This window comes from Anabrus simplex, chromosome 12 (assembly GCF_040414725.1).
Source record: "Anabrus simplex isolate iqAnaSimp1 chromosome 12, ASM4041472v1, whole genome shotgun sequence".
NCBI classification, from domain to species: domain Eukaryota; kingdom Metazoa; phylum Arthropoda; class Insecta; order Orthoptera; family Tettigoniidae; genus Anabrus; species Anabrus simplex.
The window spans coordinates 7,481,461-7,499,257 of NC_090276.1; the positions used below are offsets into that span (position 1 = coordinate 7,481,461).

At 44.2% G+C, this 17,797-nt stretch overlaps 1 protein-coding gene across 10 annotated transcripts in view; it reads right to left on the minus strand.

The window, feature by feature from the left end:
- magu (SPARC related modular calcium binding-like protein magu) overlaps positions 1 to 17,797 on the minus strand; it is a 417,174-nt gene that overhangs the window by 108,591 nt on the left and 290,786 nt on the right. For all 10 annotated transcript variants that reach the window (XM_067156492.2, XM_067156500.2, XM_067156498.2 and 7 more), the window contains one exon: positions 17,269 to 17,523. In XM_067156492.2, the coding sequence (XP_067012593.2) occupies positions 17,269 to 17,523 (255 nt within the window). The remainder of the gene's footprint in view (positions 1 to 17,268; positions 17,524 to 17,797) is intronic.

A 17,797-nucleotide genomic window follows, 5' to 3' on the forward strand; every position in this document is an offset into this window, starting at 1 on the left:
TTCAGAGCTGCCGACAGTGGGGCTCGAATCCACTATCTCCGCAATACTGCATACTGGCCGCAATTAAGCGACTGTAGCTATCGAGCTCGGTCCTACATTTCTTAATAATAATAATAATAATAATAATAATAATAATAATAATAATAATAATAATAATAAAGTTCCTAGAAGGAAACGATAATTTAATTTCCTCAAGTTTAATGTTTTAATAATAATAATAATAATAATAATAATAATAATAATAATAATAATAATAATAATAATAATAATAATAATAATAATATATTCAGGCAGATTCTCCTGTATGGATCAAGCGAGTTGGCCGTGCGGTTAGAGTCGTGTAGCTGTGAGCTTGCATTCGGGAGATGATGGGTTCGAGTCCCAGCAACGACAACACTGAAGAGTTTTCTGTTACTTCCCATTTTCGCACCAGGCAAATGCTAGGGCTGTATCTTAATAAAGGCAACGGCCGCTACCACTGTTGGTACAAAGAGGTGGGAACTGTGGCAGGAGGGTGTTCGGACTGAAGAGTGAAGGCTATTAGGAAAAAATGCATGGATGAAGCTGTCCGCATAAGCGATGGGGTCATGGTGGTGGTGATTATTGTTTCAGGGTAAGTACGAGAGGGCAACCATCCTCTGTTAACACATCTTCATCTTCTTCTTCTTCACTTTGGCCTTATCTCCACTACGGCTCGTCACTTGGTATTTTTTTTTTCCATTTGCTTTACGTCGCACGGCAACGATGGGGTTGGGAGGGGCTAGGAGTGTCAAGGAAGGAGCCATGGCCTTAATTAAGATACAGCGCCAGCATTTGCCTGGTGTGAAAATAGGAAACCACGGAAAACCATCTTCAGGGTTGCCGACACTGGAGTTCGAACCCACTACCTCCCGAATGCAAGCTTACAGCTGGGCGACTCTAATCGCACAGCCACTTGCTCGGTTGGATTTAACCCAGTTTTACGGCCAGACGCCCTTCCTGACGCGAACCCAATGTGAAGAGAGGTACTCACTGTTAACTGTTTCTATAGTGGTGTGCTTATATTTAAGTGGAGATGTGTACTGAGAGGGGAATAAAAATGCATCCCTCAAGCTAGAGGAATTATACCCTCTTAAAATCCTCGATCCTGCCAGGAATCGAACCCGGAGCCCACTGATCATTCCACCAAGAACCCGGACATCCTCTATTAAGACTAATATCATAGGAAGAAATGGAAGATGTCTGACCCTTCGAGTAAAGGTATTCGCTATTATTATTATTATTATTATTATTATTATTATTATTATTATTATTATTATTATTACCGAGCGTAGTGGTCGCGCGAGTTAACACGTTACGACTATGGAACCAAGCTGTCCATTCGCGAGAATCGTTGGTTCGAAACCTGTTCTGAGAGTGGTTTTCTGTGGTTTTCCATTTTCACTTGCAGACAAATGACCGGATAGTTCGAATTCATAGGACACAATCTTACTCACTTTCATTCTCCATCATTCACTTCATCTTCATCACCTCCTCAAGTAAGGTTGGTGTCAGGAAGGCCATCCGGGCGTAAAACATGCCATATAAATTCATCTCACTTCATTCCCGACCCCGTATCAAGAAACAGGAATAAGGGGACAAACATAACTGATATTATAATATTATTATGTCCGCCTCTGTGATGTAGTGGTTAGTCACCCCTGGAGGCCCGGGTTCGATTCCCCGCACTGCCACAAAATTTGAAAAATTAGTATGAGGACTGAAACGGGGTCCACTCAGCCTCGGGAGGTCAATCGAGTAGAGGGGGGTTCTATTCCCACCTCAGCCATCCTCGAAGTGGTTTTTCGTGGTGTCCCACTTCTCCTCCAGGTAAAAGTCTGGATGCTACCAAACTTAAGGCCACGTCCGCGAATATGCACCTATAACTGTGTTAATAAAAATTATCATTATTTCTCAAGATCTGCTGTGTTCTATGAGTGCCTATTTCGGAAGCAGTCAGTCCCACGGCCTAGGTGAAGCGAGCCTGCCCTCGGAAGTTCAGGGTTCGATTCCCGGCCAGGTCAGCGATGTTTACCTACTACTTCAAGGTCGAGCCAGACTGCGGGGGACCAAGTGAGGAGATATATGACGGTGAGATAGCGATTCAGGTCTAGCAAGCGACGAAGGTTGCGGTAATGAAACGGACTATCGCCCATTCAATTGTAGGCTCTCTTAGATGCTATTAGATATATGAATTAAGGTGTAAAGAACGAAATAAGGTGCGATTATACTGCCTTCCTTTACTAGTACTGGAGATATAAAACACTGAATCACAGGGGCGAGTTGGCCGTGCGGTTAGGGACGTGCGGCTGTGAGCTTGCATCTGGGAGATAGTGGGTTCGAATCCCACTGTCGGCATCCCGAAGATGGTTTTCCGTGGTTTGCCATTTTCACACCGCACAAATGCTGGGACTATACCTTAATTAAGACCACGGCCGCTTCCTTCCAACTCCTAGGCCTTTGCTATCCCATCGCCGCCATATAGACCTGTCTGCGTAGGTGCGACATAAAGCCACTAGCAAAAAAAAAAAAAAAAAAGACGAATCCTCGCCGCCTCCCCTCACCCATGGCCTACCAAGCGACCGCTGCTCAGCCCCAAGTCTTGCAGATTACGAGGTGTCGTGTGGTCAGCACGACGAGTCCTCTCGGCCGTTATTCTTGGCTTGCTAGACTGGAAATCATTTAATAGCACACTATATCAGACTCCGTGAGCACATGTCAACCATGTTTACAGGCTGTCGAGCCATGACGTCATAGAAAGTTACAGAGATTCAGGAAATTAATGTGTGTGGTGAATTTTATCAATTAGCAATTCATTAGGAACAATAGTTTTTTTATGACATGCATTTTACACATGATTTTAAACTCAGCAGTTGGCAATGTATATTTATTTGCGTCCTGAACAGGGTCGTTAAATGCAATCTTATCAAAAATGACTTAAATACCATGAAAACACGTGGTGTGTTGCTGAATACTGTTGGTACTACTGTCGATGGTTATGTGGGTGTTTAGGGGTTGTAGTAAGGATGTAAAGGAGAGTGCATATAAGTCTCTGGTAAGACCCCAACTAGAGTATGGTTCCAGTGTATGGGACCCTCACCAGGATTACCTGATTCAAGAACTGGAAAAAATCCAAAGAAAAGCAGCTCGATTTGTTCTGGGTGATTTCCGACAAACGGGTAGCGTAACAAAAATGTTGCAATGTTTGGGTTCGGAAGAATTGAGAGAAAGAAGGAGAGCTGCTCGACTAAGTGGTATGTTCCGAGCTGTCAGCGGAGAGATGGCGTGGAATGACAGTAGACGAATAAGTTTGAATGGCGTTTATAAAAGTAGGAAAGATCACAATATGAAGATAAAGTTGGAATTCAAGAGGACAAACTGGGGCAAATATTCATTTATAGGAAGGGGAGTTCGGGATTGGAATAACTTACCAAGGGAGATGTTCAATAAATTTCCAATTTCTTTGAAATCATTTAGGAAAAGGCTAGGAAAACAACAAATAGGGAATCTGCCACCTGGGCGACTGCCCTAAATGCAGATCAGTATTGATTGATTGATTGACTGATACTATTTTACGGATGATCGTTTGTCACGTTTTGACAGCCCGAACGCGTGGTCAGTCGATATGCGGTGTTGGTACTGAAGCGTTGTGGAATTGTCGCGAAAATACGTAACTTTGTGTGGTGTGATTCATTTAATGTTCAAATGAAATGAAAAGAAAGTTTTATTAGTGGATTTCCACTGGGGGCGAAAATGGGGCAGTTCTATTTTCAACAAGAATTCAATCTTCCAGTGTAACGTGAGTATTGTATTACAATGTAATTCCTTTTACCAAGTGATTTAGAAGTGCAATTCTTAATCTCGAGCCGTTTCTAACAGTGTTTCGTACGAAAATCGTGAGTTTCAAAAGTGTTAAAAATTGGACTGTTTCTGCACGACTTTCTGGTGTCACGATATAAATTTTTGAGGATTATATGCGAGATGGAATAGCTTTAAAACGCCTTTAGCCTGTTTTACATTCAGTATCTACGAGTACTTTGACAGTTCGCTATTTATGTATGACGTCATAAACATGGCTAATTTAACCATTCCATGAGCCACACTATAATAATTTCGTGTGGCTATTTCTAGCCCAGTGCAGCCCTTGTAAGGCAGACCCTCCGATGAGGGTGGGCGGCATCTGCCATGTGTAGGTAACTGCGTGTTGTTGTGGTGGAGGATAGTGTTATGTGTGGTGTGTGAGTTGCAGGGATGTTGGGGACAGCACAAACACCCAGCCCGCGGGCCATTGGAATTAACCAATGAAGGTTAAAATCCCCGACCCGGCCGGGAATCGAACCCGGGACCCTCTGAACCGAAGGCCAGTACGCTGACCATTCAGCCACGAGTCGGACATGAGCCACACTTCGAGAACATGATAAATTGTTTATTCCATAGAAATTGAGAAAATTCATGATTTTTTGCATCTATGTTATTGAACGTACGCCTCTGTGGGGGGGAGGTGATTATTGTTTTATAAGGAGGTACAATTAGGCAATCACAGAGAAAAATGGATGGGATGAAGGTATCGGCCAAACAAGACAAGGGCCACGAAGGGCGTGAAAGTGAAAGACTGCCTAGGCCTCAAGTGCTTTAATACCGTCGGGGTCGGGAAAGAATAAGAGTTGATCAAGGGAGGTCGGATAGGATAGATGAAAGTGAGGAACCTGGCACAAATGGAACCAATGTCAGGACTCAGCTAAGGGCCCCGTGGTCGCCAACCCACGCTCCAAAGCTCGGAGCACCTGGGGCCCCTTTTAGTCACTTCTTACGACAGGCAGAAAGTACCGTGGGTGACATTCTACCACCCCCATCCACAGGGGGACCTCTGTGGTGTAGTGGTTAGTGTGATCAGCTGCCCGTTTGATTTCCGGCTCTGCCATAAAATTTGAAAAGTGCTTCCAAGGCTAGAACGGGGTCCACTCATCCTCGGGAGGTCAACTGATGAGTGGGGGGTGTTCGATTCTCACCTCAGTTATCCTCGAAGTGGTTTTCCGTATTTTCCCCACTTTTCCTCCAGGCAAATGCCGGGATGTTACCTAACTTAAGACAACGGCCCTTTTCTTCCATCTTCGCTGTCTTCCCACACAAGGCCCCTGTTCAGCATAGCAAGTGAGGACGCCTAGGCGAGGTACTGGCTCTCCTCTCCAGTTGTGTCCCCGACCAAAGTCTCACGCTCCAGGACACTGTCCTTGAGGCTGTAGAGGGACAGTATCTTTTAAAAATCTAGTGGTGGTCGGTGATGGTGATTTGGTTTTAAGAGGACGCACAGCTAGGTAATCATTCCCTCTGAACAAACTAAGCGGAAAAGAAATTTGAAGTTATTTATTAAACGAAGGGATTTCGAAATGAATTACAGAATGAAACACAACTATTGTATTAAGCCGTAAAGGTCACAAACGAATCAAATGGGAATGGAATTTCCCTGAGTAACAGAAGACTTGAAATTTATATGCCCTTAATTAATCCTCTCTCACACACAGAGCGAATAACGAGATCAGCAGTAGTCGCTTAGTATGAACTGGAGCGTTTCCTGCAGGCCGAGGCTCCGTCTTAGGCCAGAGAGATCGGCGCACTCTGTGAGGATGTGGGCCACGGCGAAGTCGGCACCACAAGAACACACTGGGGGGTCTTCCGTTTTGAAACATCTAGTATCCGAATTGGCAATGGCCCCCTTCTTTACCGAACGCCAGCGGTCATTTGGTAGGACAATACCCACTAGAGCTGTGTAGCGCCGTGGGTTTGTTTTGTTTATCTACGAAGTACGTTACTATTATTGGCACAAACATTTATTGTCAGCCTAGCTAAATTGTAGAGTCAACTACTGTAGATATGTATTTCCTGGGGTACATGGCCCCGTGTTAGTGTACGGCCACACTTGCGGGAAGAAGACGCTGCGGTTTTATTGTGCTCTTGTTCGTGTTTAAAACTTAGGAGAATGTTAGACAGTGAAGTGATAATTGTGGAGGTACAAAGGTACCCATGCCTTTACGACACCTTAATGTCAATGCGAGTTTTTCTTCCTCAGGAATACATTCCCGCAGCCTTGTGTTTCTTTTGCTGATAGCATTTTTCAACATACAGAAAAGCAGTTCAAATGAGGTCACGGACATTCTGCAATACTCAAAAAAAAAAAAAAAAAAAACCTTGGTTGTTTTTTAGTTTATTGTGTAGGAGCACAATTTGTCCATTTGATGACCTATCACTTAATACAGGATGGATCCAAAGTTTTCTTTGACGCTGACGACGACGAAGAACAACCAAGCACATAACACAACAACGGAATTATTATTTAAAAATGGAATGCCTTCCATATGAAGAGCAATGGTGATGTTTTGCTACTCACAATATACAACCAAAACCAAACCCCATTGCACTACAGCCCTTGAAGTGCCTTGGCCTACCAAGCGACCGCTGCTCAGCCCGAAGGCCTGCAGATTACGAGGTGTCGTGTGGTCAGTACGACGACTCCTCTCGGCCGTTATTCTGGGCTTTCTAGACCGGGGCCGCTATCTCACCGTCAGATAACTCCTCAATTCTAATCACGTAGGCTGAGTGGACCTCGAACAAGCCCTCAGGTCCAGGTAAAAATCCTTGACCTGGCCGGGAATCGAACCCGGGGCCTCCAGGTAAGAGGCAGGCACGCTACTCCTACACCACGGGGCCGGCATCACAATATAAAACACACTAAAATAATCACGTCGTACAAACACGCAAGTGTGGCCACGTTCGTCGTCCAGCTGGGTGAAAAACACGCAGTCCCGCTGCGGGAAAACACGCAAGTGTGGCCGTAGCCTTAATCACGCCACGCTGAAAGCCGCTACGCACCTTACGACAGGCAGAGGGCACGGTTGAAATATTCTATTCCCCCTCCCGCAGCGTAGAGGTAGCGTTGGAAAATAAATAGTTTATTCAAATTAGTGACTAACGTTAAAAAAACAGTTTTGAGGGATTCAAATCGACGAAAACCGTGTCTGAAGATTTACTAGTGTATGTTGATAACTAATCGTCAAACTGATGTCGAACATAAATAGTGCTTGAAGGTTTTAGAGCTCGTAGGAGTCCAGCTGGACCTATTAATCTCCGAAAGGATGACCCACTTCTGGCTGATATTAGATAAACACGTTGCATCATGAACGCCAATATCCTGGCTTATGGCGCAGTCCAAACAGGATACGGTTTAACGAAGGTGCTATGACATGAGCTCAAGAGGTTCATAGTGCTCTGTTCCTCTTCCATTTTGTCCTCTGATTTGTATTAAGAGGGTATGTTTGCCTAGTTCCGGAAAAATAAGCTTTTTTTTTCTTTTATAATTTGCTTTTGTCGCACCCACACAGATAGGTCTTATGGCGACGAAGGGATAAGAAAGGCCTAGGAGTGGGAAGGAAGTGGTCGTGGCCTTAATTAAGGTACAGCCCCAGCATTTGTGTGGTAAATGAAATGGCGTATGGCTTTTAGTGCCGGGAGTGTCCGAGGACCTGTTCGGCTCGCCAGGTGCAGGTCTTTCGATTTGACGCCCGTAGGACACTTAGGGCCGAATTCATAGTCAGCACTTATACGTAAGTGGAACCCTTAAGTAATAAGGCATCACTTATATTAAGTATTCACTTATATGAGTTTACATTTCATAGACAGCACTTAAAGAGCACACTTATTGATACAGTAAGTATCACTGGAAATGTGGCAATGTTGTATATTATGCCCATGCTTCCTGGATCGTACAGTTCAGGCTACCGAATAGTTGAATGATGTATTGTGCTTTGTTTATCGGAGGACATCGCACTGCCGCGCGCGTAATATTTTAGGTTAAAGGATCGTCTATATTGTATTTGGTTATCAGAATGGATAACAAAACAGCGAGCTGAGACGACACCTGCAAGAACTTGCGCATAATATAGAGCAAGCAGACCGACGCAGTTTCTCATCAGAATATGAATGACGTTGGAAAAACTTGTTGTGGACAATGCAAACTACGAAAATGCCCAGAGTCTAATTTTCTTCTTAACATGTTTATAGTTATCCAGGTACTCGAACCTATACAAATATTCATCGAAATGTAGAATATCTAGCCTTACAACGCTTTTGATGATTTGACAAGTATATCCGTAGCCACTATGTTGTAATAGGCCTAATTACTTCCCCAATAAAATGCAAACAGTATGTTTTGATGTGTGATGCCATAATTTCAGAAACTTTTGACATAATCCGGCAAACGATTCGTTGACTAACCTGATATAATTAGCACAGATCAACCTTAAAATGTCCGACTCGTTGGCTGAATGGTCAGCGTACTGGCCTTCGGTTCAGAGGGTCCCGGGTTCGATTCCCGGCCGGGTCGGGGATTTTAACCTTAATTGGTTAATTCCAATGGCCCGGGGGCTGGGTGTCTGTGCTGTCCCCAACATCCCTGCAACTCACACATAACACTATCCTCCACCACAATAACACGCAGTTACCTACACATGGCAGATGCCGCCCACCCTCATCGGAGGGTCTGCCTTACAAGGGCTGCACTCGGCTAGAAATAGCCACACGAAATTTAAAAAAAAAAACTTAAAATCAATGGTGATAGTGCAACACGTTCATTTTTCTTATAACGCAGTATGTTTCTTTACTATTCCCTAGGCCTACAGTCTTGTTAACTTATCAACTTGTAACACGGTTCCAATTAATTAAGCGAAATACCGGTAATGATGACGCTGATGATAATAACAATAATAACAATAACCTAAAATTAAGAGGAGGCATAAAATCTCAAAACAATATCTTCATTAATGATGAGATAGTGAGTCCTCTAGAGGTTATGTTCATTCTCTCAATCAAAGGAACAAGAATATTCATAACTCTCGCTTTACTAAAACGAAACCTTCATTAAATTGTTGGTCACATTACATTTCGACAGGATTTTCCATCTCTACTGTGTGCACGGAAAGCATTCTGTGAATGAAATGCAACATATTCAGCAAAATAGTTATCCTCCATCTTGCTGCAACATACACTGACTGACAGAGCAAATGCAACACCAAGAAGGAGTGGTTCGAAAGGGATGAAATTTGGGGAAAAAACAGAGGCGGCACGGACGAATAATTGATGTTTATTTCAAACCGATATGCAGGTTACACAATGCGCACGGCATCGACTCAGTAGGATGTAGGACCACCGCGAGCGGCGATGCACGCAGAAACACGTCGAGGTACAGAGTCAATAAGAGTGCGGATGGTGTCCTGAGGGATGGTTCTCCATTCTCTGTCAACCATTTGCCACAGTTGGTCGTCCGTACGAGGCTGGGGCAGAGTTTGCAAAAAACGGCGTCCAATGAGATCCCACACGTGTTCGATTGGTGAGAGATCCGGAGAGTACGCTGGCCACGGAAGCATCTGTACACCTCGTAGAGCCTGTTGGGAGATGCGAGCAGTGTGTGGGCGGGCATTATCCTGCTGAAACAGAGCATTGGGCAGCCCCTGAAGGTACGGGAGTGCCACCGGCCGCAGCACATGCTGCACGTAGCGGTGGGCATTTAACGTGCCTTGAATACGCACTAGAGGTGACGTGGAATCATACGCAATAGCGCCCCAAACCATGATGCCGCGTTGTCTAGCGGTAGGGCGCTCCACAGTTACTGCCGGATTTGACCTTTCTCCACGCCGACGCCACACTCGTCTGCGGTGACTATCACTGATAGAACAGAAGCGTGACTCATCGGAGAACACGACGTTCCGCCATTCCCTCATCCAAGTCGCTCTAGCCCGGCACCTTGCCAGGCGTGCACGTCTATGCTGTGGAGTCAATGGTAGTCTTCTGAGCGGACGCCGGGAGTAAAGGCCTCCTTCAACCAATCGACGGGAAATTGTTCTGGTCGATACTGGAACAGCCAGGGTGTCTTGCACATGCTGAAGAATGGCGGTTGACGTGGCGTGCGGGGCTGCCACCGCTTGGCGGCGGATGCGCCGCTCCTCGCGTGCTGACGTCACTCGGGCTGCGCCTGGACCCCTCGCACGTGCCACATTGTCCCTGCGCCAACCATCTTCGCCACAGGCGCTGCACCGTGGACACATCCCTATGGGTATCGGCTGCGATTTGACGAAGCGACCAACCTGCCCTTCTCAGCCCGATCACTATACCCCTCGTAAAGTCGTCTGTCTGCTGGAAATGCCTCCGTTGACGGCGGCCTGGCATTCTTAGCTATACACGTGTCCTGTGGCACACGACAACACGTTCTACAATGACTGTCGGCTGAGAAATCACGGTACGAAGTGGGCCATTCGCCAACGCCGTGTCCCATTTATCGTTCGCTACGTGCGCAGCACAGCGGTGCATTTCACATCATGAGCATACCTCAGTGACGTCAGTCTACCCTGCAATTGGCATAAAGTTCTGACCACTCCTTCTTGGTGTTGCATTTGCTCTGTCAGTCAGTGTAAGTGAGTCAGTTCAGTGTGTTTGGGAGGTCCACTTATAGCAGTAAGTGGGACACTTAAGTAGGTAATATGAAATGAAACCTGGCTTATAAGGGGCACTTATATATAAGTGCTGTCTATGAATTCGGCCCTTAGTCCCCGTGGCAGCGCAATTAACCAATGATGGTTAAAATTCCCGACCCTGCCGTGAATCGAACCCGGGACACCTGTGATCAAAGGCCAGTACGCTGACCATTTAGCCATGGATCCGGATTTGTCTGGTGTGAACACAGGAAACCATGGAAAATCATCTTCAGGGCTACCGACAGTGGGATTTGAACCTACTATCTTCCGCATGCAAGTTCACACCAGCGCGCCTCTAACCGCACAGCCAACTCACTCGGTCTATAAAACAGTCACCACTATCACCTTCTATGGGGAGGGGTGGTAGAGTACATCTACGGTATCCCCTGCTTGTCCTAAGAGTTGACTTAAAGGGGGAACCCGCAGGGGCTCTCGATTTGGGGACACCATGACCTTGACGTCGGTATGGGGACTTGTGTGCTGGTTGATCCCGAGGGCTGTGGCAGATCTGGGTTATATTTCGCGACGAAACATGACGGCCTCGGTTTCTGGAAGCGGGCTGGAAGTCAGATGTCAATCACACTCTGCAGCGTGCTGAGTTAACGAGTTCTAAGGTGTGGGGAGGTAGCCAAACCACTTTCTTCAGTCTTCACCCTTTCGTCGTGTCGAGTGCAGTAGATGATCTGGCAAATCCGGTTACAGTAGGCGTACTAAATCCTATAAGCTGCTAATCGACACCGGAATGACGTTGGAGAGGAGTGGTGTGAGGCGAGGTCGTGATGATTTGACCCCAAGTTGCCTGAGATGTTTCTGTTCTCTCTTAACATGGATATGTTTTTGGTTTATGGATCTATCTGGAATTATGCGTAAGCAATTTATTCCCCTGTGGGTGGGGGCGGTAGAATAACACTCACGGTAGCTCCTGCCTGTCATAAGAGGTTCTGAACTAGGGAGCGTGGGTTGGCGACCACTTACTTGTGCGAGGCTCCTCACTTTCATCTATCCTATCCGACCTTCTTTGGTCAACTCTTGTTACTTTCCGACCCTGACGGCGTTAGCGCATTCGAGGCGTAGGGAGTCTTTCATTTTCACGCCCGTCGTTTCCCTTGTCTTTCTTTGACATAACTGTGTCTTATAGTAGATTGCCATCTGATATTAGCAGCCGTTGATGGATGGCCATGACCGGAAGACATGTTTATGATCATTTTCTTCTTCTTCTCCTTCGTCTTCATCTGTTTACCCTCCAGGGTCGATTTTTCCCTCGGACTCAGCGAGGGATCCCACCTCTACCGCCTCATGGGCAGGCAGTGTCCTGGAGCTTCAGACTCTGGATCGGGGGATACAACTGGGGAGAATGACCCGTACCTCGCCCAGGCGGCCTCACCTGCTATGCTGAACAGCGGTCTTGTGGAGAAGATTGGAGCGGACAAGCAAGGAAGAGGGAAGGAAGCGGCCGTGGCCTTAAGTTAGGTATCATCCTGACATTTGCCTGGGGGAGAAGTGGGAAACCATGGAAAACCACTTCCAGGATGGCTGAGGCTGAGTCGATCCCGTTCCAGCCCTCGTATCACTTTTCAAATTTCGTGGCAGAGCCGGGAATCGAACCCGGTCCTCCGGGGTGGCAGCTAACCACGCTAACCACTACACCACAGAGGCGGACGATCATTTGATTTTCGCTTCCACTTTTTCTCTGTGCTTCGTGTTATATAGAGGATGGTTGCCTTGTTGTACTTCGTCTTACCAGTATCAGCCTACTGGAAGCAAAATTAATGTCGACAGTTTAGCGTCAAAAAAAAAAAAAAGATACTGTAACATAATCATCATCATGATCATCATTATTATCAATCAATCATCTTCAATCAGTCACCACTGGTCTACATTAGGGCAGTCGCCCAGGTGGCAGATTCCCTATCTGTTGTTTTATTAGCCCTTTCTTAAACAATTGCAAAGAATTGGTAAATTTATTGAACATCTCCCTTGGTAAATTATACCAATCTCTAACTCCTTTTCCTATTTGTCCCAATTTGTCCTCTTGAATTCCAACTTTATCTTCATATTGTGATCTTTCCTACTTTTAAAAACAGCACTTAAACTTATTCGTCTACGAATGTCATTGCACCCCATCTCTCCAGTGACATCTCGGAACGTACCGCTTAGTCGAGCTGCTCGTCTCCTTTCTCCCAAGTCTTCCCTGCCCAAACGTTGTAACATTTTCGTAACGCCACTCTTTTGTTGGAAATCACCCAGAACAAATCAAGCTACTTTTCTTTGGATTTGTTCCAGTTCTCTTATCAAGTATTCTAGTGATTACTTTTCCTAATAGTGAAACTCACAACCTGAGTTTTAACCCCGTTTATCATCATACCATTGTCTGCTGTCAATGTCACAATATTGTCGAGGTCTTTTTGCAATTGCTCACAATCTTGTAACTTATTTACGGTACTTTATACAGAATAACATCATCCGCAAATAGCCTTCCTGGTCGTCATCTCGCACTCAACACACAGGTCGTCCATTCGCGGCAAATGGAAATGCTTGTCTTGCACCATGCGAGCGGATCATGTCCTCGGGCACTCCCAGCACTAAAAGCCATATGCTAATAAATAAACTTACACTGAGATTATCTTTTGTCAATTCTTGTTACGTGACAAATTTACATTAGTGTGCCGTAGATCTTCGCCTTTCGTACACTTTTCCTTTACTCGGAACTGGCATTCTTCAAGAAGACAGACTTATTTTATCTTCATAAATGGAGCAGACAACTTTGATGTTGAAATCTCTTAAAACTGAATAAGAAATGAATTCTAACCATAAGTAAAGTTTACTAGTCCTCAGAGTCGAATTAAAAATATGTATCTCTTTTTTGGAATATCGTCATAAGTTACCCTAAATCAGGGCTGCAAATAACTGGACACTCACACGCCCCAGGCCTACGCCCAGATTCCAGTAATATGGGAGACATAATTTAAATTAAAATCGCCAAAAAATGTACTTTCTGAAATGAATGATTCGGTATTTTTTGCGATCTCTATTACGCAGTTATATGAAGCTTCTGATACTCGTATGACCAGATGCATACCGGTACAACATTTTCCCGCCAGAAAGTTTGGTTTACCAGCGAGCGGGCGACATTGCCTCATTTGTATCCAGTTATTTGCGAATTTTGTTTAAGAAATTACGTATAACAAGCTTGTTTCAGTACCCAGCGACATGTCACGTCGTAGAAATATTTTGTCCTTTTTGGAGGTTGGGGGAGGTGAGAGATTTCTGTTTTATGAATCGAACAAAATTTAGCCACAGAAGCACTTTGGGTACTGTTTGAAATACTGTACAATGTAATGGCTATTAATATGAATGGGCAACCTATCACCGCCTGGTTTCTCAAGAAATCACGCCGGCCTGGCTATAAGCAGTAGGCCTAAATTAGGTAAGAAAAGAAGGACTGTAGATTTTCTCTCTGGTGCTTATTTCACCCCTACCTTAAATAAAAAAAAATGCGCTTTTGGTGGTGTTGATTCTGCGGGTTAAAAAAACGGCAAGAACCATAGCTAATACAGACCATGGCCAACTGAGATAGAACTAGCTGACTCTTCCATCCAGAAAGAAAAAGCACGCGGCCAAGAAAACGCTAGTGAAAAGTATGTGTTGCTTAGCCGTGAGTACATGCGTACTTTTATGTTCATTTTAAACCTTGGGAGTCGCTAAGTACCTACATTATTACACAAAGACTGGTAACTGTCTAGCATGAGAGATTACAGAACCGTTTTAAAACAAGTGAATATTGCAGTGTGAAAGATTTGTTGTTTTGGTGTCGTCGTGTTTTAGGGTTAAAGCGGAGGCGGGACATTCCAGCAACACTCTCCAATATACTATCATTTCATTTCATCTGTCATTCATTAATCATTGCCCCAGAGGAGTGCAGCCGGCACAATTCCTATCCTCGCCGCTAGATGGGTCTTCATTCCATTCCTGACCCGGTCGAATGACTGGCAACAGGCTGTGGATTTTTTGCACGCTATTTAACACGCATATTGCATGTTGAAATCTCGTGTGCGTTGTAAATGATTTCGAAGTGCAGACATAAGCCCCCTCGACGGATCAGTGGGAAAACGCCAACCTCTAGACCCCAAGATTATGGATTCAAACCAGGCAGACGTGATCGGATTTTTAAGTGTGGAAAAAAAAGATATCCATTCGGTTGCTCTATGTCGTACGATATCTGCTTTTAAAAGATGTCAGGTGACAAACAACGTACTTATCAAACAAATTTGATTAAAAACATAGCTACTGATCGCCCAACAATCCTGGTTTCTCTGCGTTCTGGAGGTGAAAAACGCAACATTAAAACTGACACAAAAATCGTCAAATCAAAATACCTATATACTGTAACAGACGCCATAGATTATTATTATTCCTTAACCTGAAGGGGTAAGGCGGGCCACCTAGAGGATAACGCCCTCTCTCTGGCCAGGTGAACAGGGAACTTAATAGACTAGAAAATCAAGGGATAAGGTTAAAAGTAGAAGTAGGTTAACTGAGGTAAGAACAACATCTTCACTAAGGGGGGAGATTTTAGTTTTAGTGTCTTTCTCTAGTGAATCCACATACTGGCTAGCGCACAAATTCCCAACCCCAATTGCAAGGTCGGCCGTCGGGTGATAGGATATTTGAACTCCCGAGCCCCATGGATGTGATTCTGAAGTTACAGCCAAGATGGCGAAGTTGTACGAACGCATAGTAAAGTTATCTGCCTTTTTACTGTTTAGTTTTTCATTAGATTCATTCTCAAAGTCAGTAGTATATTTAATTAGTGTATGGTGTTACTTAAATCGGTGAAGTGAATTTTTATCTTGCGCTAGAGGTAAATTAAGCTATACATTTGAGTCCTCCAGTAAGCTGCGAAATATAGTTGGGCCCACGAGAGTTGGGGTTTGAGCCACGAAAGCAGTACCTTCGAGTTACGCTGCGTAGTCATAGTTACCTCCATCTGCGACATATCACCCTTTCATACAGGCTAAGTGTTTAACAATACATGTAGGCCTAATGCAATTCAATGAACTCTGATCCGTTCCTAAGCTCGTGCTAATAATTCCAGCATTTATGGCAGAATACGTCATTGCCGATAAATATGAGATTTCTTCGTAATCACTCACAAAATTATAAGTTTCTGACAATAACAAGTGCACATGTTACATAAAGCAGCAACGGCTCATACAGTACCACTCCGAATAATATAAAAAAGCGACTGAGAGCAAGCTAACCCACGTGCCGACAGCTTCCTTAAAGGTGGCATCGCTGGTATTGTTGCCATAGCAACAGACTATTTTGTCGCCGGTGGCGCTAAACGTCAGACTCCAACTCTCATGGGCCTTAGTGTAGTGGAAACTCACATCCCACTGGTGTAAGTACGGACTGCGGTACAGGGATTACAGAAAGTAGTTGGAAATGTTCAACTGAAAAATACTTAACGCTCCTTTCTTTTTGTTACCATTTCATGAGAAATTAGATATTGTTGAAAATGATCCACCAAAGTTACCTCTTTGTTTGAAAATAAAGGCAAATACTTAGCATTTCAATGAGAGCAATTGTGACTCTATACCGTGGCTGTGTGGCTGCTGTTTACAATTAAATAGAAGGTGTATTGTTGGCCCTGCGTTTTATTCTGCGAAAGAAAGGAACGGATTGAACACGCATGGGTACGAAGATTTGAACAACATTTATAAAGCATATAAGATATAATTCTATGTTTAAGAGAGCAGCATAAAATAGTTATGGTAAAGCTCAATGAAACTATTAAACCGAGCAGAAAAATGATGTGTCTTCTAATAACTAATGTTTACTTTCTAGACTCTCAGGAACTTACCTGTAGAGGTCATAGAGAAAGTAGCGTATCTTTGAACCGAGATATCAACTGTATGTTCAGATTTTTAACGTTATTGACAATCACCTTCGAATCTACGCCCCTGAAACTATTGCTAATGTTGTCGTTCCGTGACTGTTCAGGAGCTGTGTAAGTACAAGGTATGATTAGCCTATTTCAAGTATTATGGAAACATCTGGTATGGCATATGCATAATGCTCAAAAGAACAAGGCATACTATCATAACCTCAACTTGTAATGGTACCGGTACTTATTAAGACCACAAACAATGCCGATGACACGTATAACCAATTAAAGTAGGGAGCTTGTAATGTCTTAGAACCATAAATTAAAATTTAAAAAATCATCAACGCAATCACGAGATTCTAATGAACAGCGGGTTATTAAAAATACACGTGACAAATAGCACAGTTCATCAAGACAACACGAGCTTCTAACAAACTTCTTGCATTGCAACATTCACTTGTTTCTTTCAATGTAAAAAGAAATTGTTCTTAAATACCTGTAGTTTTAATTAAATCACTTATATGGCATCTATTTTGCAAAGAATCAAGGATTATACTGGTCACGTTCCTGTTATATTTTAATTCTGACGTTTTCAGTATGTGCTGCCATCTGCACGGCGAATGATGCACTACTTGGGAACGGCAAGCTAGCCGTATCTCAGTTGGCCATGATAATAAACAAACTTCCGTTGAGTCTGATCGGTGAATGTCAAAGAGGAGAAAGGGAAGTTCGAACAGCAAGGCACTTAACTGTTGGCCACATAGTGAATCGTCAAAAAAAAGAAATGAAAGAGTGGAATTAGAACAATATTTGTGTAAGCTACGGGAGTCGAACTCTACTCACGATTAAAGTTGAGTCCCAGGCAAGCGGACCACTCCTCGCGGGAGATTCGCTTGTCCGTGTCCCGATCGCACATGCGAGGGAACATCTTGGCGCACCGCCGAGGGCGTACCACCTTTCTGACAAGTCTCCTGAGCTCGCTGTATTCGGGCTTGCTCAGGAACGTGTCGTTGTCACGGTCCATCTCCGTGAATTTCCAGTCCAGCACCGCGCGTTCCAGCAAGTCCCCGTCCTCCTCTTCCAGGATCTGAGAGGCAGCTGTAAGATCAACACATATATATTGACTGTCGATAGAAAAACAAAAAGCATGCAGACTAATAGAACTACGATGATGAATTAAGTTATGAGTCATGTAAATAAATAACGGGTCAAGCGCCAAAATCATAGTTTTGAGGTAATTAACAAAAAGTGCATAGCATGGGAATAATGCAGTTTGGAGAGACGAAACATGATACATGCAAAAGAATACATTCAAAGCTTTTATAGTATATATACTACTTTACTCTATTTGCATTAGTTCTGATGTAAAAGG